Here is a 26,167-nt window from a genome sequence, read left to right as displayed (position 1 = left end):
AACAGGAATGCCTCGTGCATTCCTTCTCTCCCACCTGCGACAAACTAGTGGAGCCTGTCAACACCCCACCGTGGACTTCCATACTCCCATAGGCCGGGACCTAACTCAGAGCCCAGGTCCCCACAATGTGGGTCTCTGCCACTCTGAGCGCCCTGGATCGCCTCCGGGCCCTGGGAGACTTCGGAGTCAGCGCGCGAGCTGTTTCTGTTGGCAACACAGATGTATTTCTTTTATTTGATAGTAAATAGAGTGGGTGTGTGTACATCAAACAACAGCAAGACAGATATAAACTGCCCCCCCCTCCCCGGCACTGGGCGCTCATTCTGAGCCGGGACGTCCTGTTGGCAGCCAGAGCCTGAGGCCTCGCGGAGAGAACCCCAGAGCGCGCTCCTCGCTCCCAGAGCCCGCGCTCGAGGTAGAGCTGGGGAAAAGAGGAGATGGCAAGGTCGGTGAGATTTGCTTTCTCTTCTGCAGGCGGGCGCACGCTGGGCCAGCTAGGGCCTGGGCGATGGGGGTGGGGGGACGAGCAATGGGGCCCAGAGGGCTGAGCAGCCTTTGGCCTTTGGGAGCTTTGTCTAGGCCCCGCGTTGTGGGGCTTCCTGGGCCGGGCCACGCTCCCCAGTGTGCGCGTGGGACACCTCAGTTTCCCTCGAGGGGCCCTGTGGGGTGCAGACTTAACTGCCCGCCTCCAAGACTCCATTTTGCCCCACCTCTCGCGGTTGTCCACGCCCGGCGGCCCAGCGACCCACCCAGGGGGCCTCTCCCCTTTAGCGATCTAAAACCAGACTCCGCAAAGCAGCTAGGAAAAGAACTCTCCACTGGGTCGCCAAGACAGAGACAGGGTGCAAGAACCATGAGCACCACAGAAACGCCCTCTTAGGATCCGAAGCACGGCTGGGCAAGCTCAGGGGACTACTCAAGCCAGGGCGCGTACACGTGGCCCCGCGGAGAAAATCCGCCAGGCTCCTCCTCCAGGCTTCCCGCCCACTCTCTGCCCACCACCTCGCCCTGACTGCGGGCTCTCTCCGGCTTCGGGGTGCCAGTGGGCCGTGTGTCCCTGCGTAAGCTTCTGGAAGTATGCACGCCTGTGTGTGCACGTGCGCCCAGTCGAGGTGTGCTGGGCGGATGTTGACCCTTTGATCTCTAAACAACTCGGGGGGAGGCGTTGAGGAGGGATGGCGAAAGAGAGGAAAAGGCCGCAAAGATAACTAGGCCAGAGGTACTTTGGAGCCCTGACTGGTGCTCGGACTGGATCTTGAGTTGAGATTTGGGTGCACTTGTCCCCGGGCGTGCCCCGCTCCTGTGGAAGTACCCTAAAGGCTCCTCGGGTGGGGAGCGGCAGCTTCGGGGGAATAGGGTCTCACTGCAGCGCAGCCTTAGCCCTCTCTGGGATCCATTTAATCGCCTGGGATTTCTTCCCAGCATTCTGCCTCTAGGGTCCCGTAGACCTTTATTCGAGCGTCGGGCAGTTTCAGAGACCCGAGGCAAGGGATGACTGGAGGCTGCGTGCCTCCTTGGAGAGTTCCCAGGCAGTGCACACTGGTTGTACTCGCCCAGATCCCTTTCTCGGCTGCTGCTCCGGGCGATGCACCTGCGGGGAGAAAAGGCCCCAAATCTGGGTCGCTGGGATTCCAAAAGGATTCCTTCTGGTTGCGGTGGAAGGAGAGGAAAAAAAGCTGGGGTAGAGGTGTAGAGCGAGCGAACGAGCGCCAAGGAGAGCGCATTGCGCCCATCACTTACTTAGTCGGGAGAGGCGAGGTGGAGTCACCTGGTGTGCCTCACCCAAGCGCTAATGTCTTAAAGAAATAGAAAGAATCCCCTTCTCTCCTGAGCTCCTTCGCGGCCCTCACCCCCCTTGGTGATGGAGTGCACGCATCAGATTTTCATCAAAGTTCTATTAAGTGAAACATAGGTTGCAGGGCACCCTTTGATTGAAACAGTTTAAATTTTAATTGTGTTTTTAATTTGACATATAGTTGCAGAAAGGAATGACACTGCGTCGCCAAGGGGCGGTCGATTTTCTTAATTTCTCCCAGAGGAATTGATGAGTCTATCAGGCCACTAGATTGGAAACCCATTAAAGCTCTCTGGTTAGGCTGTTAATTGGAACTTGATGGATGTGGGGGGGGGGTGTCGGGACTCGGCTATGCTGATCCAATCTTCATGACTTTCTGTTTTCCAATAAATTACACAATTCATTTTCCAGCCGCAGATTACATAAATTGTACACCTCTGGGGCTCTCTTTTTCAAATAGGGAGCCCTTTTCCCCAAAAGCCTATTGCGAGATGTCATTTGCACCAAAGAACGAACAGCAGAGGTCCTTGAATGAAAATCGAAACATAATCAACGTTTATACTTAGAAAATTTATTGAGATCATTTTCTCTGGTATTTCCTTATTTTAAAGTTTGGACGCGCCATATATCATAATCCACTCCCGTAAAGGTGGGGGGGGGGGCAGACTGTGTTTAATATTTATCGAAGCTTGATTCCAAGATCAAACTTGTTTATGACTTCATCTGTCATTTCGGAGGGGGCCTTCTTCCACTATTACCCGGCTCAGCCAGCCTATTTCCCAACTGCTGCAGAGCAGAGAGGATCAATTTTTATTAGGCTCCTCGGCAAGTTTGCTCTGGGCCGCTTTAATATTGAGCAGCTGCATACTCTCGAGACCTAAACTTTAAGCGTCCTTTCAGTCTCAGAAAGTTTATCATTCCTTGGAACCCGGTTGTGTCTAATTCCTAGGGAGGGGGCGATCCCCAAAATGAGGAGGGGCCACACACCCGAGTATCTGCTGTTAATCTGAATGGTGTAGGGAGGGGCGGAGCTATCCCTAGACTAGGAGGGTGGGGAGGGAGGTGGTACAGAGTTGAAAGATTGCCACACTGGAGGACAGAGAGACGGGGTGTCTGTGGGTGGTGGTTCCTACAGCTGACGGTTCCTGGGAGTGTGTTTTAAAGCTGTGCTGGGCCCAGGAGAGGGCGTCTGGGCCTTGCGCTCCGGGTGAGGTCTCGGGGACCCCCGGATGCCCCAAAGGGATGACGGGAAGATTGAGTCTTGGCCTTCGGGCCCCTGCGGTGTGACCGCTATCAAGGCCCGAGGGGCAGGAGACCCTGCCTGCGACAAGTTGAGAATTGCGGAGGAGAGCCCAGAGGAGAGTCCTTCGGGTTGCCGAGCCAGGAGTCTTGCTCGGTCTCTGCCATGGCCTCCCCGCCTCCGTCCTGCGCCCACCATCACTTCCCTGGCTCAGTGTAGAGTGTGAGTGAGTGTGGGTGTGTGTGTGCGCGCGCACTAGTCGGAGCTCAGCGAACGTTTGCTGACTCAATGCGTGCGAATGCGTAACCGTTTATGCAAGTGCGTGCATGCGGCTTAATGCGTGCGCGTCTGAAGATGTGCGGGGTGTGGAGGCTATGCAGGACTCAAGTGTAGCGCCCGTCTTTGTAGACCAGACGATCAACGCGAGAGGAATTAGCGAGCAAACGGAGTACGAGGAAGACCAGATGGCTCCTTTTGACTTCCCAAACTAGCCTGGGGTGGGTGAGGAATGGGGCAAGGTTGTGGGGTCGCGGGGCTGCGTGGTTTCCTAGTTTTGAGAACTCAAACCAGTCCTCAAACCTCAGCACCCCCCGCCCCCGCCACACTCCCCTCCCCACTCGCAGTCCCTCGCTGCTCCTGGCCTTGGAACTGCTTCTCTGAGGCCCACTCCAGAGGTCTGGCTCCCACCTCGCATGGTCCCCTCCTAGGGGAGGCCAACCCCGTGGATCCTTGGCCCCACCCATACATCTGCCCCGGCGGTCGCGAGATTGCTGAAGTCCTCACAGTCTTCCCCGCAGCAATTTCTCAAACTCCGTGCCGAAGCCTGCTCCAGCCCTCGCCCCCTCCCAAGGGCCTGGTATTGGCAGTGGAACAACCTTGAGCTTCAATCTTGCTTACTCTGCTCGGGATGGTCACTTTTCTCCACTGGGCCTCAGTTTCCCGGCCTGTACAATGGGGGTAAAGATCTGCACCGCAGGTTTGCCATGAGGATTAAAGTGAAGAGAGATGGGATGCTCCGGCGTGTTCCAGGTTGCCGGCACCAAGTATTTCCTAATTAGGAAGGGTCCAGCCAATGCCCACCCCCAACTCGGCTTTCTTCCCCAGAGGGTGGCGGGCTCCTACTCTCCGGGTTGGCCCATTTCCTTGGGGTAGCCTCGGCCCGGGCCGTGAGACAGAGCCCACTCAGGGTGCTTGAGGCAGGCGGAGAGGCTGCAGGCGGGTGAGAGAGTCGGCTGTGTCTTTCCAGGAACCTCCCCTCTATCCCCCAACCAAGCGGGAGCGCGCGGGACAGGCTGCGACGTGGCCCCCGAGCCTGCGCCGCGGCCGCGCAGAGGACGCACAAATTGTATTTCAGCGCCGGGTCCTTCCGGGTTAATGAGCTGACACCATGATTAAAGCTGACCATTTGTAATGTGTCTCGACCCCGCCGCAGAGCCCTGAAGAGGTTAATGCGGTGACGGAGGCCGGCACCTGCCCCTCGCGGGCCTCCCGGGCCGTGGCGCACAGCCCCTAGCCTCCACCCCCTCGCCTGCCCCTGCTCGGCTGCGCCGCCGACTCCTAATCAATTAGCCCATTAACGAGCCCTTCGAGGAGTTAAGTAGCGAGAGGTTCTGCCACGGGTAGGGTTGCAGTCGGTAACTCACCGCAGCTAATGATATTATAAGCGCTTTACTCAATAACCCGGCGCGGCACGGGCGAGGAGGGAACTGCACCGTCATGGTGCAGCGTCTGGACATTTGTGGGGACTGATTCCAGAGTCTCCTATCACCTTGGTTGCTTTTGGGGGAATATCCTAGGAGCAGGGGCCTCCCAAGAGCTCTTGGTCCAGCATTCTCGAGGCCGCAGCGGCGGGGCTGGGGGGGGGGGGTTGTGGGGGTGGCGGCGTTGCCTGAGCGCCTTGGGGCCTTACCTCGTCTTCGTTTCCTCCATGTTTGTGTAGACAACTGTGCCCCGGTACCGTTTTGCCGGCACCAGGCTGCTTCTAGATCCACTAACAGCCGATCTGGGAATTAAAGGGGGGGAGAGCCAGGGCTTAGAGGCGGCCGCAAGGAGGGAACGAACCACGGTTTATTAAACACTTAACCCGCGCCTCGGAGTTGGCCACTTTGACCTAACTTCTTCGAGGTAGGCATTTCTTCCTCTAATTTTAGGAAAGGAGGAAACCGATGCTCAGAAAGTTTTAGTATCATGTCCAAGGTCACCCAGATGAGATTTGAATCGACTTTGCCTAATTCTAAAACCATAACCTGTTCTCACCTCCTTCTCTTCTTCCCAGCATCAAAGCGCTTCTATTTCTGCAGCAATTCCATGGCCTGCAGTATTTGCCAAAAACCGGAAATCACCTGTGAAACAGAGGGTGGGCGGTTGACGGTGAGCTATTAAGCAAAAGTTTACAGAGTAGGTACTATGAGCTCCTAGTTCTTCTGGGTTTTCAGCGCCTTTCCCATTCCTACCTAATGCCATCCTCAAAACAGGAGAAAGGGGGAGGATGCTAATGAGAAGTTCATTTCACCTGTGAGAGCAGGGAGGTTCTAACTGGAACTGGACTTGTCCTAGTTCACGCAACCTGTAAATGGTGGTGTTGGGACTTGAACCAGGATCTCTTGCAACAAGATCTAGGTCTCTCCTACCCCAGGGATTATGCAGGCCCGTTGGGCCTGTGACAGGGGTGAGTTCTGTAGGAGGGGATGGGCAGAAGTCGTCTGCTCCCGGGCCTCCCAGTTAAGCTCCCAGGAATGGCATCAGTTCGGAGGCGCATGCTCCTGAACCCCTTCCCTCCCTTGCCGGACGCAGCGGTCTGCGGGGTGCCAGTTCTGCCCGCCAGCCCCGAGGAGAAGGGGTGGGAGGCTAGGGGAGGGTCCTCGAGCAGCCTGTTTGAGCTCCTCCGACGGAGGCGTCGGGCCACTCCAGCTCGGAGCCCCGCACTGCCCGTGCCCCTCGAGGGGGCCGGAGTCCCACCGGTGGGAGTCGATACAGAGGCTAGGAACGTGGGCTGGAATCTATGCTGCTTTCGGCCCTGCTCTCCCTGGTTGGACACAGCAGATGCCCGCCGGGTTCTCGGTGCGCTCCGGGGCGCACAGTGGCTGCGTGCCGGGCCTGGGCTTTTTGAAAATTTCCGGGGCCGCTCGGCGGCGCTGCGATTGGCCGCGTCCGGGTAACCTCTATGCAAATGAGGCCGCGCCACCTCCGCGCCGCTGGAGACCCCGCGAGCTGGCGGCCAAGGAAGGGGCATTCGCGGCGGGGCTGGGCGGGCGCGCCCAGAGCCGGGCAGGCAGGGATCCCCGTGCAGCCATCCCGTGCCCGCGTGTCCCCCGCGCAGAGGGGACGCCTCACCAGCTTCGCCGCCCCCTCCCCCTGGCTCCCCTCCCCGCCCCTCCCCCCGCCTGCCTGCCTGCACCACCTTCCACCCAGATCGTCTCTAAAGGGAGTTCTTGGTTTCCTCCGATTTCTTATGAACCCAGGATGGGCAGCAAGGAAGATGCAGGCAAGGGGTGTCCGGCGGCCGGCGGCGTCTCCAGCTTCACCATTCAGTCCATCCTGGGCGGGGGCCCCTCGGAGGTGCCACGGGAGCCCGCCGGCTGGCCCGCCAGGAAGCGCAGCCTGTCCGTGTCCTCGGAGGAGGAGGAGCCGGACGACGGCTGGAAGGCACCTGCCTGCTTCTGCCCAGACCCGCACGGCCCCAAGGAGCCGGGCCCCAAGCATCACCCCCCCATCCCCTTTCCTTGCCTGGGTAAGGATCGCACGCCGCCGGGTCGGCCGCGAGCAAGCTCTAGGGGAGGGAAGCTGTGCCGGGGTCCAGGCCCCCTCTGGCCAGAGCCCCGGCCGCCCGGGGTCCAGGGAGGAGGGGAGGGGACACGCGCGCGTTGTTGTCTCCTCCTCCCGGAGGGGGCTAGGGAGGTGACGGGAACCGTCTTGGAGAAGGTTGGGTTGGAAGGAGAATATACCACAGCGGGCTGGTACAGGGCGGGCCGCACACACGGCTGTGCCCTCAATATCCCCTTTGTACATCGGTGGGATACTTTCCGAACAAGAGGTCTAGAAGTCGGGTCCCAGCGGCCCGTCTGTCTCTACTGCAATCTCGTCCAGCTTCTTTTTTCTCCTCTCTCTCCCTCTCCCCGCTCCCCCCCCCCCCGGCCTGATTACCACTCCAAGATGATTGACAATGGTGCCTTTCAGAGATGGTTCCTCTTTACAACACTGACGAAGGGGAGCCCCGCGTTAGTCCTTAGCGTGATTTCCGAACAAACGGCCTGTGAAATGATGCCACACTATAAAGCTCGGGGAACTCTTCCAGCTCAGTTATTACAAGGCAAAATCACCTTTTAAAATGATGCTAATGTCCCCCCCGTCCAGACTTGCTCCCCGTTGCCACATGTCCTTTCACCGAAGCTGGGGGCACAGAGACCCCATACTCTCGAAATAGCTGGGTCCCGTTGCTTTTTCAAGACTAGGGTGCTGGGCTTTGGGTTCCAGCGAAAGGGAGCAGAGGAAGGGGTTGGGACCAAGGCTGCAGCCGCCTGCCATCCCCCCACCCCGTCTTGGCCAGGGCTGGGGGGTTCGGAGGCTCCCCAACTCCATGCCTTCCTGTCTGTTCTCCCTCCCCAGGTACCCCCAAGGGCAGCGGAGGCGCGGGGCCGGCGAGCTCGGAGCGCACGCCTTTCCTCTCTCCTTCGCACCCGGACTTTAAGGAAGAGAAAGAGAGGCTCCTGCCCGCGGGCTCGCCGTCGCCAGGGCCAGAGCGGCCGCGGGACGGCGGCGCCGAGCGGCAGGCGGGCGCCGCCAAAAAGAAGACGCGCACGGTCTTCTCGCGCAGCCAGGTGTACCAGCTCGAGTCCACCTTCGACATGAAGCGCTACCTGAGCAGCTCGGAGCGCGCCTGCCTCGCCTCCAGCCTGCAGCTCACCGAGACCCAGGTCAAGACTTGGTTCCAGAACCGCCGCAACAAGTGGAAGCGGCAGCTCTCGGCCGAGCTGGAGGCGGCCAACATGGCGCACGCCTCGGCGCAGACTCTGGTGGGAATGCCGCTGGTGTTCCGGGACAGCTCGCTGCTGCGCGTGCCGGTGCCGCGCTCGCTCGCCTTCCCCGCGCCGCTCTACTACCCCGGCAGCAACCTCTCGGCCTTACCTCTCTACAACCTCTACAACAAGCTCGACTACTGAGCGGCCGCCGGCCCGCGCCGCGCTCTCCCGGTCGCCTCCAGCTGCCCCCTCCCGGGGCTCCGGAGCGGGGCGGTGTGTTGCCAGAAATATTAAGAAATACACCATGTGTATTCATTATCTCTTATTTATGGCCTCTGCCCTACTTTTTGTTTTGATTGTTTCGGGTATTTATCGGCATTTCTCAAGCCAGATCGCCTGCTTTCTACCCCAAACAAACCAATACGCTTTGAAAACCATTGTGGAGGGGATGTTCTCGGGTGGTGGTGGGAATGGGAGTTTCGGCCAGATCTACATTGATTGGTAGGGGGGAAAAATCAGAAAAACACCAACAGAACCAGGTACACCCCTCTCCCCATATATACACCTGTATGTATGTACATGCACACACAGCCGGCCAAAGCCAGCGAGGTGTTTGCACAGTTATCTCAACGCCTCTTCGTTTTCCTCGTTCCGAGGATGGGTAGGAGGAGATTTCAGATCTGTAAATATTTTTAAAGAGGAAAAAAAATAAAACATTTTAAGCATCGTTGCTAACTTTGTTGAGATTGATTGCTCAGCGTGCGTGCTAACGCGCGGCTTTTCTCGATTTTCGGTGGAGGCGTGCGGCAGGCAGTAGAGGTACTGCTCGCCCCACGTGGAGGGTGGGACTGGGGTCAGGGGTTAAAGATGGGGACCTTGGCGCCGTCGAGGCGGCACGTGGGCTAGAGCTGCACCCCTTTCCGCTCCCGGGTGCCCATAGACCTGGCGCTGGCTGAGGCGCACCTGGGCAGGAATCCATCTCCCGAGCCCGCGCTGAGAGGGACAAAGGCTGGGAGCCTCACTGCTGAAGCGCTGCCTTCCCCGAACGAGCATCTTCCCAGCACTGGGAGCGCCTCGGGCTTAGCCGCAGCAGGGCGCCGTGCGACGTGGTCCAGCCTGTGCCACGCGCCTCCTTCCAAGGGCGAAGGTCAGGTGGGATGGCGCTGCCTGAACCAGGTGCAGAGCCCGCTTTGCTCATCCCCCAGCCTGGCGCGACAGGCTTGCAGCCGCGTACACTTCCCGAGCGGGTGGCACAGTTTTCCGTCCCCCGCCGCGCGGGAACTGGGTGCGGAGAGGCGGCACTTCGGCTGAGGAGGGATTTGAGTCTGGAAACTAGGCGCGCGGCAAAGGCGCTCCCGCGCACTTTTTGATTGTTGTTTATAGTTTATAGTTTGCATTGTGTGTGGCTGAATGGAGGGGTCACGGGCAAGCACGTGGCCAGTCGCGCTGAAAGGAACCGCGGCGCGGGGCCTGCGTGCCCACCGGCTTCCGTGCCCTAACACTTGCCGCCGCGCGCGGGTTGGGAGGGCGCGGCACCCAGAGAATAGCAGCGCGAGTGTCATGCCAATCGCAGAGTTTTGCAATGTTTGATCGCAGCCGCTTGTTCCGTGTAAAACGTCGGAAAAGATGACTGGACCTTAGAAGAGGACGATGGTTCCGTGTCACGTGGGGAGACCTCCCCGGTCCTCCCGCCTCCGGTCCCGAGGTCTCCTTAGCGGGTGTAAGGGTGCTGGGAGGGCGCAGGGCGGAGGTCGGACCTCATCCTCTAGAAGGAAAACACTTGCGTGACGGACTTGTCTCTGAGGCGAGAGGCATCGAAATTATCAGCATTTTATGAAAATGTAGAGGCTATCTGTAAACCAGATCTATGTGACCCGCAGTATTCTGTCTTAAGTGCTTGGTCTCTTGTTCATTTTGAGGTCGTTGTTTTCTTCTCATATAAGATTTCATGAAAATTACAATCTCTTTCAAGATGACGTCAGAGGGTTGTTATCCAAAAACACACCTGCAGATGCTAAGTTAGTTCTAGTCCGCTTATTTCATTCCAGCTGAGTTCAACTCAGTAAATATTTACTGAGCCCTAGAAGTTGCTGAGAACTAGGCTAAATATTGGATAGACACAGAGAGAAAACAAAAGTGACACTGGGTCTGTTTTCTTCTGACTTATTTGGTACATGTATTTTATTCCAAAGAATTTTTTCTTTCCAGATGACCCACTTTAAATTCTTCCTGTCCCTTAAAGTTCTTATTTGAATATTCCATGCTGAAACAACCAATTTGCTCAAGGACCTACTTGTATAGGAATATTCCATCCATCTCATTATTGTCTGCATTTCAATAGATTATGTTTTTGTCAAGAGATGATGGTTTTAACAGTATCGGGTCACTATATCCTCCTTATGCTTACTTATCTTATAGGAAGTGGTTTTCTCTAGCCACTCTAGGCTCTTAATTGGCAGAGTGATTTTGCCCTTAAGATTTCAGGGATGATATCATATAGTGGATATTTCAGTCCTTTTACTACTTCAGAAATTAGCAGTCAAAGGTGATCCAACACTGTAATTAGTTTCTGGGACTTCCCTGCTCCTACAGGTAACTGAGGGTTAACACACACACACACACACACACACACACACACACACACACACACACGACTTTGCATTTGGATTTAAAATGTTCAGGATTCCATTGTGGCCAGATCTCCTATCTCAAGACTATCAATTCATTTGAATAATCAGCAAAATCATCAGCCTCCTTTTCAGGCTGTAAACTGGATTTAAAAGATTGACGTTTCTTAAAACTCGAATAGAGTCCGGCTGCAACTGCGTGCCCAGAGGGACCTGAATCATACACACACTGTATAATGAAATACACTTAGATTTTATTAGCAGATAATTCATGCTCAGAATCTTGAAACTCTAATAGAATTAAATAAACAACTGGGAGAGGGAACCAAATAGAATTATTTGGAGATAAAATTATTTAGCCAAAGTTAGAAGGGAGGTAAGGCACTACATTTTAAAATTCTTAACCTCACCATTAACTTGTTGAAAGAGGAAATATAGAGAACCAAGTATGAGGATTGGCAACGAGGGAGGGCAAGTTTCTGTTCTTTTAGCAGTAATATCAACACATTGGGCAGAAGGGTGGTTACTGTGTGTGTGTTTATTGTGTCAAGAATCCTGAAAAGAAGTGCACCTGCGTAGGGTCTGTGAATGGGTAAAGACCAACAACACTTTTCCTCTATTAATATACCTTAAAAGTTAAACACTGTAACTCCAACAATTTCCTCCCGCTTCATACAAAATCACATAATAAAATAAATTTTTTTTTCACAAAAGGCAGTGAAAAAGAGGTTACACTATGGATTAAATTGAAAATTATCAATGAGTTTTTGATATTCAAGAGTAACTGAGTCACAGCATTCTAGTTATAGATTAAGAATTACTTTTCTTTCATGGAGGTCAAGTAAGTTCCAGAAGCAACTTCTCGATTCTCCTATTTCTGTAGGAGTCTAGAAACAGATAATGGGAGCAAACTGAGCCTGCAACTCTAGGGAGTTTTTGGGGTGGGAAGGTGAATGGGGAGAAGCTTGTAGCTGTCATTTTAGGACGCTGCTTAAATATACAGAAGCTTTCGAGCTCTAACGCACTGCAGAGTAATTCTTTTCCAGGCTGTCCACCCTTCTGGACAGTGAGTTCCTCCCCGAGAGCAAGGACTGTCTGATTAATGTATCTTCCCAGATGCTCTCACCAGGCCTGGTATTCAGTGGGTGCTCAATAAATGTTTGCAGAAAGATGGAATGGAGGGATAAAGCATAGTAAAAATAAGGATGAGTTTTTATGATATCCATAGATCTTAAGACAATGGAAAATGTGAGTCCCTGGCTAATGGGTGGAAACGCCAGGAAAATGAGAATAAATCAGGGAAGAGTAATGCAATTGATTAGAGCAAATATTTCCACTCCAATTTTTGGTTAAATTCATGGGCGTATGCATGTCCGGTGAAAGGGAGAATAACTTACTTCTACAGAAGTATTGACCAAAATGGGGTTCTTGCGTCTGAGAGACCGAGTTGGGGAGTGCGCCACGGGTCCAATTGGAAAGAGCATCTTTCCCGCCTACTACTCAGAAGACCGACCAGGCGTCGGCCCCCAGGAAACTACATTTCCCAGCGTGCTGCACACGGGCGGGAGAGAGCGTGGGCTCAGCCTCGGCGCGGCGCACTTTGGGAATTGTAGTTTCCCCTCGTCCTTCCCGAGGACCCGTGCCTCAGCCTTGTGATAAAGGGAGACCACGTGATCGGAAAAGCCGCCGTTTGCCTTTGAGCCGGAACAAGATGGCTGGGTTGACCGTCGCCGGGCCCTCCGAGCGGACCAATTGGCTGCCTCGAGCGAGACGTTGGCGTTTGAAATTAGCCAATGGCGGCCATACGCTGGAGCTTCCTCTCCGCCTCTTTTGCCCAGCCCGCGAGTGCTCGGAGCGAAGCGAGGTTGGTGGTGGCGGCGGTCAGCGGCGGCCAAGTTGTTTCTGAGCGGAGCCCAAGGTAGCAGGGGCTAGGCGACGGGGCTCTGGGGCGGACTCTTTAGTGACATCCCAGGTCGGAGCCGGCCGCGGGGAACCCGTTTCCCTTCCAATCCTCTTTATTTTAGGAGCGTCCGGGGCGGTAGGCCTGGCGGAGGGGCCGGGGTGCGGGAGCCCGCGGCAGGCTATGCTGGGGGCGGCAGTTAGGGGTACCCGGGCGCGGGCCGGGCGGCTTGGGACACCTAGACGGGGCGGCGGGGGATGGGGGGGGTGAGTTCCGACTGCGGCGGGCGCGCAGGGTCTGCGCAGGCGCAGACTCCGGGTCGCCGAGGTTCTCTAGGTCCCTCCCCTCTAAGACTCCCCCCGCGCGCCCGTAAGGCACCTCCTAACCGTGAACCCCCTGAGTACGCGGCGTGCAGTCAGCCCAACACCCCGAACCATTGCGGACTGACTGGTCGCTTGTTCCGTAGATGACCGGTTCTAACGAGTTCAAACTGAACCAGCCACCCGAGGACGGCATCTCCTCGGTGAAGTTCAGCCCCAACACGTCCCAGTTCCTGCTGGTCTCCTCCTGGGACACGTCGGTGCGCCTCTACGATGTGCCGGCCAACTCCATGCGGCTCAAGTACCAGCACACCGGCGCCGTCCTGGACTGCGCCTTCTATGTAGGTGTCCTCAGTTCGAGCACCTGCCCTCTTTGTTTTAGGATACCCTGTGTTGATACCGTCCTTCTACCAGTATCGGTTAGAAGCTTCTGTCGGTAGTTATTTGGCCAGCTCTTAAGATTTTCCTGAACACTGTGTTGAGCCAAATACAGTTTTTTGGGGGGTTGGGGTCATGCAGACGGCGGAAACGGTCTCCTCTTTCAAAAAGAGTAACCCTGCAAACTTTGTGGATATCTGACATTTGTATTTGAAATTTACAACAAGACAGTAAAATTTGGTTGCCTTATCAAAAGGAAGGTTTTTTGTTTTCCCTAGGAGATAGGAATACCTGTGTGCTCGCAGCCAATGAGGTGAACAGTCCTTCCTTAATTTGCTGTTATTTTGGTGACCACTTATTTGCTCTATTTTGTGTGTGTGAGAGCCCAGTGTACATCATCCTGAGCATAAAGTGAACAGCTGGCTGTAGAAACAGGAATTTTGAAACACTTTGTAAACGTCTATAACTTTTGAATGACTTGAAACTTCTATTTTGTAGGATCCAACACATGCTTGGAGTGGGGGATTAGACCATCAATTGAAAATGCATGATTTGAACACTGATCAAGGTAATATGGGCACATTTTTATCAGTTTATTGTTTCCTCAGCTAGGGTACTAAAGTGTAAATGTTTATTTGGGAAGAGTGGTTCCTGAATTGCTTAGTTCCCAAGTTGTTTACAAGTAATAGTGGCTTCAATTTAAGACTTTTTTGTTTGAATGATAACCATTAAATTACTGATCACAAAATATGCATGTACTTTCTCAGTAAATTTGTTCCATTAGGATCACCACTCTGAGTATTTACATGAAGTTGTCCTTAAGTATGTGACCTGTACCTGTCCTCAGAGGTGGACTGGACCCCATAGTAGTCTACTGCTCATTAAGATTTTCCGGGACAGTGCTGATGTTTGAGTGTTCTCTTTTCAGGAGCTTATTTAGTTCAGACTGAAAGATGATAGGTCTTTAAAAATCTGATATTATAAAATAGCCAGTCCTGTCCAGCTACTGTATTAATTCTGCTTGTGTGATGATTTAGCATAGAATATGCTTCAGTTAACATTTATTGAATGAATAATAAAATGACTTTTTTTTTATGTTAGTTTCTTAGAGGCCTGGATAGGAAATGACTTCACCAATTTTTTATGGTGACTTTGGAACAGAGCAGAAATGGAATGGAACTCAAATGCACAGAGCTCTTGGAGCGTTAAAAAAATTTTTTTTGTACTTGCATACATTAGGTATAGATGTACTTGAAGCAGTTGGCAAGTCACAGAGATGTGACTAGCTGAGCATTAGCGGGACAATGGGAGAATGGAAAGAAGTTGAGCACAATATTTTGTCAAAAAAACAAAAACTTAGAAGAGGTTATTTCATGAAAGTCACTTTGTCATGTAACTTAGAACTGCAAAACTATTTGGTTTTGTTAGATTATATAGTAAGTTAGCTTGCAGGTTTGGGTCCTATTTGTTGGAAAACTGAGAAGAAAAAAACACTGAAATACAAAGATTTTTGATATGGAGACCATAGTTAAGGGAATTAGCTGTTTATTCTCAGGAGGTCATTGCTGAACTTCATGAGGTCCTTTTTTTTCTTGTTTAAATGATATATTTTTTAAACAGGTAGTTTTCCTGGTTGAGGATCAGGATCACATATTTTTATTTGTCGTATCCTTAGCATGTGGCATAGATTTTGGCACATACTTGACATTTAGTAGATGTTCGTTGAATGAATGGATGAGATAGTGTGAAGAGTTGAAATAGAAAGGAAAAAAATTGTCTGTTGGAAATTTGACCCACCATGAAAACCAAGGGGACTAATCATAAGACTCCCTGCCTGCCTTATCCCCCAGCTTTCAGATATCCTGTTGCCACGTAAATAAGTTTCTTATAAATGTTGGCTTTAATGCAGTAAGTTTTATCCAGATCCAGGAAACCAGAGTTTTCTACTCATTCTTTCATTCAGCAGGTATTTGAGTACCTACCGTGTATCAGAACCTGCAGTAGATAAAGTCAGAACTATGGCGTTCAACAAGGTTTCTGATTTTAAGGAATCTAGAATCAAATGAGGGAAAAAAAACAGATATGCCACCAATTTAATGTAATGTGAAATTCAAGTCAGCCTTTGGTATGTACCACGTTAGTGAATCAAACTATGCATTGTAAGGTGAACAGAGAGGAATGGATGACTATTTATAGTCATGTAGAAATTTTTCCATATGCAGACATTTTCATTGAGTTGGTGGAAGCCGATTCATTACAGTTTAATCAGTGTTTCCTTCTATTGTTCACTTGAGGAATCTTTGTTTAGTGGAGGTAGTAGTAAAGCTGGGTGATTTTTTTTTTTTTCCCCCTGTAGAAAATCTCGTTGGAACCCATGATGCCCCTATAAGATGTGTTGAATACTGCCCTGAAGTGAACGTGATGGTGACAGGGAGTTGGGACCAGACAGTTAAACTGTGGGATCCCAGAACTCCTTGTAATGCAGGGACCTTCTCTCAGCCTGAAAAGGTAGGCTCTTTACATTCAAAATAGAAATTATAATCTTTGGGGTGATTTGATTTGATGCACGTTTGATGAATATGGTGTTGAATTTGAAGGTTAATTAAGAGTTGATGAGAGGTGCCTGACTGGCTCAGTCAGTAAAGAACACGACTCTTGATCTTGGGATTATGAGTTTGAGCCCCACATTGGGCGTAGAGATTACTTAAAAAAAAGTTGATTCTTTTTGAAGCAAAGGGATTGGATTTTGGTATTTGGGTCAGCTTTTTTTTTCTGTTTGTTGTCATCTTTGTACTGGATAGTAGTGGCTTAAATAAACCCACTGCTCTGTATTGTTAATGCTTTAAATCCCGGGACTGAGAAGCAACTCAATGCCTTTTCAGAGAAGTCATTTAGCAAAGACTTGTTGGATTGCCTTAAATTGGGTTTGACATGCCCAAACCAGGAAGTGGGACAGAGCATCACTCATTTTCACTTATGACCTGAGGTTTCATTTGAGTGGACTGTTAAGAGGGTGGAATGGGTTATTTTGAAGTTGAAGTTAGTGAGAAAGGTGTCCTATATTCCCTGGGTTTTGCCATTTATTTATTTATTTTTAATGTTGACAGATGTCGTTTGAAGGCTCTCCTGAAGAAAGCTTTTTTAAAACTGAAACTTTGTGTATTATTCTGATCTTTTGATCTGTACAATGAAAGTGTAATTGAGCATTCTTGCTGTAGCCTCATCAGACTTTATCAGGTGGTAGTTAATTTTAAAGATTGATTGTTTTAGCAGTTTGAAGGTATCCTTCACTTGAGTCTATTTCCTTAGTGTAAATATACTATTCAGTTCCTGTTAGCCATCATTATATACTGTAGTGCATCCAAAGAGCCATTATTTCTGTCACATCACAGTCGAATCTACTCCTGGCAAGACCTTTGTTCAGAATAAAATAATTGCATTGTTTCTAGTTTTGATTTATGGTTGTATGTAACATGTTAAGAGCTGTGATAAATTGCTGACAGAATATAGTATAATGGACAGCCACACTGAATCAAGCTGCTTATTGGTTCAGCAAGGTTCATTATGTCACCTTTTTTAATACTTTCTTTGATAAATGTATATACCTAGTCAGTAGCATGACAGTGGTTTCACATGATTTACGATCAGCGGGGATAGAAAGCCCTATTAGAAGCTTGTGTGTCACCTGTATAGTAAAGATTTAAGATAAAATTCCCAATCTGATTGTACTGTTATAAATCGATCTCTTTCTGGATTCTGTGTTTTTTAAGTTTGGCGTTTCACATGTCTGAGGTTAATTTCTATTTTTCTGCAAACATTGTGCTTTCTGAGTAAACTGCGGTAGATCTCGAATTTCTGTTATTTAAATATGCTTATGTTAAATCTGCTGTTTTGAATCTTTTTAATTCCTGATTTTTCCCTTAGTCAAATTAGTTGTTGAATTTTGAGGTCAGAAGTCTGCGACTATTGGGTTGTTGTATTGTTAAACCTAACTTGGTATTTTGGGGTGGTGGTATATAGTTAACACGTTAGTGATTACTAACCTTGTGGTTTAGTTACTGAATGTTAAAGAGATGTCTTACTAGGCCATGGGCTCTCTTCATTTTTTAATAGTGATTCTTCAGGTTTTAAAATATTAACTCAGATTAAATTAGTTGCTTCTTAGTTGAAATAACCAGAGTACAGCTTTATGCCTGAAGTCTAGATTTAAAAAAATTATTTAATGTGATCAGGAAAATACATTTTGGCACTATTTTCTTGAATTTGCTATTTGAAAACAAACCACTTGAAATACTTGCTGGCAGGAAATTCTGTGATTATAAAGGAATTTTATATGGAAATTTTTTTAATATTGTAAAAAGGGCATCATGTGGGCAAAATAGATGCCTGTAAGGGAGAAGATGCTTTTTAAATTTTCACTAAAGATGAACTTTGTCTTGAGTGTTTAGTAGGACATCAAGGCACAAGAATGTGCTTTGTCACATGCCAGACCACTGTTCTTGGCTTTTAATTTTGAGTACATATGCCACCAAAAGCAACTAAGCAGCTAATTAATGATGGCTCCTTCATTCTTCTTGGAAAGGCCTTTTTATTCACTGTGACAGCTAGAAAATCAAGATTTTTAGAGTTAACAACATGAAATCTTTTTTTAAAGGGTGGTCATAAACAAATAACTTGGAAAATGATTATTTTATGAAAAGCTAGAAGCCTATTGAGAGGTATCTTGAATTGTTTTTATGACTTTATTATCTCCTTTTTGAGTAGTTTTTACACTTACATTGTTACTAAATGAAACAGGAGGGCTGGAAAAATTGCTTAATAATTGAATTTGTTTCAGTAACCAAGAGAATTAAGTCTCAAAAGTGTTTTTGCAGAATTAATTAGAATGTACATTATATGATACATGGCTAAGTATTAAGAATATTTTGGATTGATTATTTTGTGCACATTACTTGGTTTGTGTAACTGTAGCATTTAAAATTTAATACCTGTGTTTGAGAACCCGATCAGCCAACTTTTATGGTTTCACAGTTAGTGGACTTCTTCAGGGATTAAACGGCCTGTTTAGGCAAATAGGTGGATTTTAGTAAGTTTTGGTCTTCTTGAAAGGTGTATACCCTCTCAGTGTCTGGAGACCGGCTGATTGTGGGCACTGCAGGCCGCAGAGTGCTGGTGTGGGACTTAAGGAACATGGGCTATGTGCAACAGCGCCGGGAGTCCAGCCTCAAGTACCAGACTCGCTGCATCCGGGCATTTCCAAACAAGCAGGTACTGACATATTCCCCATCCCCTGTTTGCGAATTTGAAAATAAGATCTCATCTCATTGGTCACTGCCTTTTAAAGCTTTGCTTTTTAAAAAATGTTTTGAGTACTGATTTAGAATTTGCTATAGTTACCTTTTCAACAGCTTTGTGTTAAAGAGTAGTGTGTTAACCCAGTTTCAGATAAGATCTTGATGTTCAGAGAGGTTAAGTAACCTACCAGTGGTTTGAATAGAGGTCTTCTGATTTCCTTGGTCCAGGATGCTTGACAGGTATATGGTAATCAGGGAGCGTTTTGCACATATTTCAGTTTACCAAACGGGTGAATTCAAATTTAAATCTGGAGATTTAGGATTATGGAATTTGCTGTACTCTTTTTTTTTTTTTTTTGCCTCTGTAACTCTGATACTAATAGAGTTCTTTAGCTGGTCTGACAGCAGAACTTGGATTTTTTTTTTTTTTTTAGAGAAGGCGCTGATCCTTATGTAATGACTACCTCTTGAAACATGGGGTGGGTTCCCCTCCCCATCATCACTGCTAAACAAGATTGCCCTGTTTATTAGTGAGCCTCTTTTCCCCTCAAATCCTTAAAGTTTGAAGGAGAGTTGGTGGTGGTGTCAGCTGCTATAAGAATTTTATGAGAGGAAAAGTCATTAAAAACGGCAGATATCTTTGAAATCTTATGCTATCCTTTAGTGGTTGAGGAGCTAGATGCAATTATGTCAGTTATTCTCTTGGCCCTTTATCTCGAAAGGCTGGTACCTCAAATGGTGATCACAGTTCTTTTTCTCAGGAAATTGTAAATTTCCATTGAAGATAAGGCATTGCAGTTATGTGACTTTTAAAGATTTGACTGTGATGATAAGATATCCTTGTATTTATAAATATTATTTTTATGTCGTATGTCTAAAACTTTGTTAGTACATGTTTCTAGTTGATGATGGACGTTTTAAGATTTCACTGATTTTTTTTCTCCCCAAGTAGTTTTCCAGGAATAATTCTTCTTCATACCTTTAGAATTAAAAAAATAAATAAAATATAGGGTTCATAATATCATATCCTTTAGTTTCTTTGACATATTGTCTTTTCAAGGAAAGGTGAGAAAAGGTTTGAAACGGCAAACCAACTTTGAACATTGTTGAAAACCTGTGTTGTCTTGTGTGTGAACTCACCATGCTGTACTTAAATGCAAAAGGCAGAATGACTGAGGCGGAAGGCTGGTGTTGTAGTTGATTCGGATCATTGATAACCCCACCCCCACCCCCGCCGAAGGACACACAGTTCTTAAGAGTTGTTGGAGGTGAAGAGGCACAGAGCACAAATTTGAGCCCCCTCTGGACAAGACAACAAATAAATGATACTAAAGCACTTTAAAAATCTTGTCTAGATTTGACAAAATTACTAGATGTGATAGCCTTATTTTTCTTTTTTTATAGAACGGGTATAAATGTTCTTTAACTCTTGGACTGGTCATAGCTATGTTACTGTAGTTTAAAACCTGTACCTGGTTAAAACCTGGCTGTACTTTAGTTTCTGAAATAATCCTCTTTAGTGCAGATTGAATTTGGGAATTAGTGCCTTGTTTTTGGAAGCTGGAGTAACCGTTTTTGTCCTCTGGTTCCCTCTTGACAGGGTTATGTATTGAGCTCCATTGAAGGCCGAGTGGCAGTTGAGTACCTGGACCCAAGCCCTGAGGTACAGAAGAAGAAGTATGCCTTCAAGTGTCACAGACTAAAGGAGAACAATATCGAGCAGATTTACCCAGTCAATGCCATTTCCTTTCACAACATCCACAATACATTTGCTACAGGTATAGTATAGCACGTGTGCCTACATCACATCGTTGAGATAACAATTTTGCTTTATTTTATTTCAGTTAAATTAATTGTAGAGAGAAAAGGGGGTGAGGGGTAGAGGGAGAGAGAGAATCCCAAGCAGACTCCGCACTGAGCGCAGAGCGCCCCGTGGGGCTCGTGGCGCTCGATCTCACAACCCCAAGATCATGACCTGAGCCAAAATCAAGAGTCGGACGCCCAACCGACTGAGCCACCCAGGCGCCCCAACAATTTTGCTTTAACTGAACATTAGACAGTTAATTGCACTTAGGAAGAGTTTTTAAAAAATTGTGCTTGCTTTTTCTGATGTTTAGGAAGTAAAAATTTTATCATCTGTGGGGAAAATGTAACTTCTGTGACCTTAAAAATTAACCATTAGGGATAATGGTTTTTTTCTGTACCTGCTTTTAAGAACCGTTTTACCTCTTTTGAAATGACTTGCAGGTGGCTCTGATGGATTTGTAAACATTTGGGATCCATTTAACAAAAAGCGACTGTGCCAGTTCCATCGGTACCCCACCAGCATTGCATCCCTGGCCTTCAGTAATGACGGGACCACGCTCGCAATAGCATCGTCTTATATGTATGAAATGGATGACACAGAACATCCTGAAGATGGTATCTTCATTCGCCAAGTGACAGATGCAGAAACAAAACCCAAGTGAGTATGCTTCACCTGTATTTGAGCCTTTTCTTGCATTCAACCCAGGATTTATTAATTTTTCTAAATTCATGAATAGCATTGTTGATGCCTGCTCCATATTACAGCTGACTGTGGGGTCGGACTTGATTTTATCTTGTTCTCCCCAAGCTTTCAATATCCGTAGGTTGATAGACGTCTGATGGATAAAATTGTGCCTAGTTGTTTGGTAGAGAAGAATGTCAAACTCTCATTCTTCTTGAATAGGCACTATTATTTGAATCTCTGGAGTTATTACTAGCTCACTGCTTCAAAATTAAGTTGAGGAATTCAAGAATAATTTATTTTAGCAAATTCTGTTTAAGATATTTAAGAATTTGAACTGCCAAAAATCTTTCCTCTCCACAGAGGTTGTTTCTTTAATATTTACACAAAGTGAATGACCTTCAGGTCTTACTGGAAACCCAGAGTAATATGGCCTCGCCTGGAATAGCAAATTTCCGTAGTTTTGAAATTTTTATAGCTGTCTTTGGCTCTTGGTTGTAACTGTTAACAGAGAGGAACGATTTACATTTTTTTGGTATCAACAGGGCAAAGCTCTTTACTTAATTACCTGCACCAGGCCTGAGGGAAAACCGATACTTAGGCTCTTGTTAAACCATAAAATACTTGCCCCCAGGGGTCTTTGTCTGTTCTCTGTCCCTCTCTACCCAGGCCTCAATAAATATGGAATGACTGAATGTGTTCAGGATTCTTCTACTTGTCTGAGTTAAAATGGTTTAGCACCCTTGCTAAATTGGTTGAGTCCCTGAAAGGGGGCAGAGTATTAAATATTCAATATCATGCATACTTTTACAGGTTTGACATTAGCAAAGACTTAGCATGTGAGGCCTGTTGGATAAAGGGCTGTGTTTGCATTTAATCTCTCACTTTTGTGTTTCTTGTCCTGGCCGGCCATTTTGATCTCATGCTGTTCTTTTTTCTTTTGAACTTGTAGGTCACCATGTACTTGACAAGATTTCATTTACTTAAGTGCCATGTTGATGATAATAAAACAATTCGTACTCCCCAATGGTGGATTTATTACTATTAACAAAGAAACCAGGGAAATATATTAATTTTAATATTATTAAGAACCTGAAAATAATGGAAAAGAGGTTTTTATTGATTTTTTTTTTTAAACGAACACTTTTAAGTGCATGAGATGGTTGATGGTTTGTTGCATTAAGGGTATTCTGGGCAAACAAAATTGGAGGGCAGTGATTACACTTTTGAGAATCAGTTTTGACCTTGATTTTGTTTCCACTGTGGAAATACATATTTGTAAATAAATATAGGTAATGAAAATCCTTTTGCATTCTTTCTGGACCTTAAATGGTGGAGGAAAAGGCTCTCGAGCCATTTGTTTCTTTTGCTGGTTGTAGTTGCTAATTCGAAAGCTGCCTCAGACTGCCTCATGAGGAGGTTAATCTACAATTAAACAGTATTTCCTCTTGGCCGTCCATTATTTTCCGAAGCAGATGGTTCATCGTTTCCTGGGCTGTTCAACAAAGCAAGGTTAAGGTTAGACTCCTGGGAATCAGCTAGTTTTCAATCTTATTAGGGTGCAGAAGGAAAACTAATAAGAAAACCTCCTAACTTCATTTTGTGACTGTAAACAATTATTTATTAGCAAACAATTGATCCCAGAAGGGCAAATTGTTTGAGTCAGTAATGAGCTGAGAAAAGACAGAGCATATCTGTGTATTTGGAAAAATAATTGTAACGTAATTGCAGTACATTTAGACAGGCATCTATTTGGACCTGTTTCTATCTCTAAATGAATTTTTGGAAACATTAACAAGGTTTACATATTTCTCTGACATTTATATAGTTCTCATGTCCATTTCAGTTGCCCAGCCGCTGGTGATTAAGGTTAAAAAGAAAAAAATTATAGTGAGAATGAGATTCACTTTAATGTAATGCCCTGAAGCAGAACACGAACTTAGCTTGGCCTATTCTAGCTAGTTCCAAATAGTATTTCTGTGGTCAAACTTGGGTGTTTTATTTATATTATTTGCAAATGTATGTTTTGGATGGGCCTTGGACCTTTACTGAAATTTACCCATGACATGTTTTTTAAGAAATTCTTTTGATACAGAGAAAGGTCTTTTATTTTCTAAGTGTTTCAGTGAAAACTTAGTGTAAGTCTGAACCATCTTTTGAAATGTATTTTCTTCATTGCAGGTCCACCTAATCATCTCGTGAAAGTGGTTTCTCTATGGAAAGCTTTGTTTTGCTTCCTACAAATACATACTTATCCCCTAAGGGATGCGTTAGAGTCATTGTGGACACCTTATTTAGTATGTGGATTTCTCTGTTTTCTGTCTTAACAAAAAACTTGTCTGTGTGCCCTTTCATGCTGACTGTATAGGATGAGGAGTCTTTGTGTCCTTGTGTGGTAGTCTGAAGAATTGTTTTTATCCCCAGAAAGCCCAGTTGCTGTTTATGAGCAGCTAGAGCTCTTTTTGTAAAATAATTTAAACCTGTTATTTCCATGCTGTCTAATAAATCAGAGATTCAGAACCCTTAAATGTTGGATGTTTTTAAATGTTGGTAATTAATGTAATTTACTTCATAAAAAGGCTTCTGTAAAGCAAAACTCGCTTCATCAAGGGCCTGGTGGGGATGACATTTTACCTTTAAGTCCACACTGCCTCGTTTAATTATGTCTATTCTGGTGTACGTTGGAGATTCAGTCCTGGCTAAAGTGATCTGTTGGAGTTCTGCCATTTCCCTCATGCCCTCTTGCTGGATCAGCAGGGCCCTTGAGCCAACTGTGTAGCGTCACAGGGTGGGCACAGACAGTGTGGCAGCTGACGGGTGCCCTTTGGCAGGGCTCTCCCGGTGCTGGTGCAGTAGGGCTCATGTGGCTCACACATCCCTGTGCTGATGCGGCCATTGTACGCGCACACACAGAGCCAAATGACAGACCTGTCTGTACTTATCCATCAAACGCTAAATCAAAGTGAAGCCCTTGGGATGGTAAATAATGTAATAGCCAGAGACTGATGGCATTGGTTCTTTAGTGCGATTATGTGCTTTTCAGAGTCATAACCACTTGGTTGAGGACAAAGCATAAATTCAAAACATTGTTTAACTGAAAGGGAATTAATATGGTATTGTAAAAGGTGACTAAAATTAAAGCAATGTTGGGGACCTGTTTTTGAGTTCGTGGTGTGGGAGAGCTATTTGTGTACTTCCATCTGGATGTCCTCTGTCTCTTGAAACCAGATATGTCTCAACCTGAATGTGTCTCCCTACCTCCCTTGTGGACCTGTTAACCTGCTCTCATTCACAGTTTGCCTGTTTGGGATTACAGCCACCTTTCCCCCAAATGACCCAGGGCGAATACCTTAGTGTTTTCCTTGATTTCCTTCTCCTATATTCTCTTCACTGTTTTTAAGTGTCTCTTCTGATGATGATTCTTTCTGCTGGCCCTCTCCCACTGCTCCTCACTCAGCTGGCGAGTACAGCAGTCTCCAGCCTCCGCCCGGAGTTCTGCATCTTCTGAACTGTGACTTTCAGACCTTTTAGCTGGGATCCAAGTAGGAAATACATTTGAACAGAGGTCAATCCAGTATGTGTAATAGAGACAAATTTCATAAAGTCTTCCTTGCCCTTCGTACATGTGGTGCATCTGGTTTTTTTTTTTTTCTTTTTCTTTTTCTCTTTCCTTTCCTTTTTTTTTTTTTTTAAGATTTATTTATTTGACAGAGACAAAGCGAGAGAAGGAACACAAGCGGGGGGGGGGGGCGGGGAGCGGGAGAGGGAGAAGCAGGCTCCCACAGGGAGCCTGATGCGCGGGGTTCGATCCCAGGACCTTGGGATCACGACCTGAGCCGAAGGCAGACACCTAACAACTGAGCCACCCAGGCGCCCCTTTCCTTTCCTTTCTTTTCAGTCTTTTTATTATTTCCTTTCTTTCTTTGAAGAAATGCTGGTGATGGCCCCCTGAACTGATTTTATAACACATAAGCCGGCTTGCCACCTCTAATTTGAGAAAGCTGCTCTATACCACACAAGACTTGAAAAACGCTTGCTGTTTTTCTCATACTGTGCTTGGGATTGTCCGGTGCTCCCCATTGCTCATAGAGGTCCCTGAATCACTTTACGAGAAGGCATGTGTCCAAGGCCTGCAGATCACCAGGAAGCCACTGCTGACTGTCCAGGTGGTCTTAGAAGAACAGGGATGGGGCTGGCCACTGGGGATTCTGACAAGTAGATGCTTATGTGGGGGCAGCAATACCTGGTTTGAGTTCTGTGTAGAAACTTAAGGGTACATCAGCAGTTCCTCTTGTAGTGGGGAAAGTCCAGGCCTGATTGGACCGAGGCCGGACCTCAAAGTTTGCCTTTGGCATTCAAGCCCTTTATTGTTTTGCTTTTGTTATCTGTTAAAGAGGTGTGTCCTAAGTTGTTTTGCTGTGTTTGAATCTCTTCAGTGAAAAAGGACTGAGTGGTCAAATAAGATGATTTCTTCCCCAGGAGGAGGAGGCTCAATGCACGTTATCCATTATCCGTGCTAGAGCTTGGAGAACTCCAGCAGTAGAGACATACCTGATACTTTGTTAAACCTAGTTTTCCCAAATGTCTTTGCCCCGGAGCCTCTACTTGTTGCCCCATTCCCTTCTCCCCACACCCTCCATACCCCCCCATCCCCAACACTGTACTTTTTACCATTTCCCAGAGAAAACATTAGGATTCTGTGCTCTTGAGTGAGTGCCGGGTGTTTGCTTTACTGTTGCTCAGTTACACACACTGACTGCCAGATTTCACAGTCTGCTCAGGCTTTTCCCTTTTCTGAATTGCTCTTTCAGTTTTACTTGAATCCTTGTGCAAGGTCCTGTTCAAGATCCTCTTGGCCATGAAGCCTTCCAACCTTACTCCAGCTTACAAGAGTATATGCTTCCTCAAAACTTGCATGAAGCACCTCCTGTTGATATACCTTTAGCATATACTGCCTGGCATTTTAACATTTTTGTATGTACACACCTTGCCTCCTGTGTTAACGTTCCATCAAAAGCAGGGACCATGTCTTTTTGTACTCTGGCACGTGAGCATTGGGCCACTTTGGTATTGCTGGATAACAGAGGAGATCCCTTTTTCAAAAGCAATTTTCAATATAATTTTGTTTTTTTAAGATTTATTTACTTTAGAGAGACAATGCAAACAG

At 47.4% G+C, this 26,167-nt stretch overlaps 2 protein-coding genes across 3 annotated transcripts; both read left to right on the top strand.

The window, feature by feature from the left end:
- Window positions 1–6,497: 6,497 nt before the first annotated feature.
- On the top strand, window positions 6,498–8,194 carry HMX2 (H6 family homeobox 2). The gene is made up of 2 exons (XM_028119880.1): window positions 6,498–6,765; window positions 7,641–8,194. Exons 1-2 carry the CDS (start codon window positions 6,498–6,500, stop codon window positions 8,192–8,194), a joined length of 822 nt encoding a protein of 273 aa, XP_027975681.1.
- A 4,234-nt stretch (window positions 8,195–12,428) lies between these two features.
- BUB3 (BUB3 mitotic checkpoint protein) lies at window positions 12,429–23,528 on the top strand. Of its 2 annotated transcripts, none has more exons than XM_028119983.2 (8): window positions 12,429–12,538; window positions 12,987–13,181; window positions 13,717–13,786; window positions 15,575–15,726; window positions 18,328–18,486; window positions 20,113–20,290; window positions 20,760–20,976; window positions 23,182–23,528. In XM_028119983.2, the coding sequence occupies exons 2-8, from the start codon at window positions 12,987–12,989 to the stop codon at window positions 23,189–23,191; spliced, it is 981 nt and encodes a 326-aa protein (XP_027975784.1). In that variant the 5' UTR covers window positions 12,429–12,538; the 3' UTR covers window positions 23,192–23,528. The 2 variants fall into 2 exon arrangements, with proteins under 2 accessions (XP_027975784.1, XP_027975783.1); XM_028119982.2 differs by having other exon boundaries at window positions 21,953–23,528.
- Window positions 23,529–26,167: the final 2,639 nt, after the last annotated feature.

Source organism: Eumetopias jubatus, unplaced genomic scaffold (assembly GCF_037043125.1).
Source record: "Eumetopias jubatus isolate StellerSeaLion01/CBP00866 unplaced genomic scaffold, mEumJub1_p1.0 scaffold_17, whole genome shotgun sequence".
In the NCBI taxonomy this organism is placed as follows: domain Eukaryota; kingdom Metazoa; phylum Chordata; class Mammalia; order Carnivora; family Otariidae; genus Eumetopias; species Eumetopias jubatus.
This window is presented reverse-complemented; position numbering and strand designations above follow the sequence as displayed.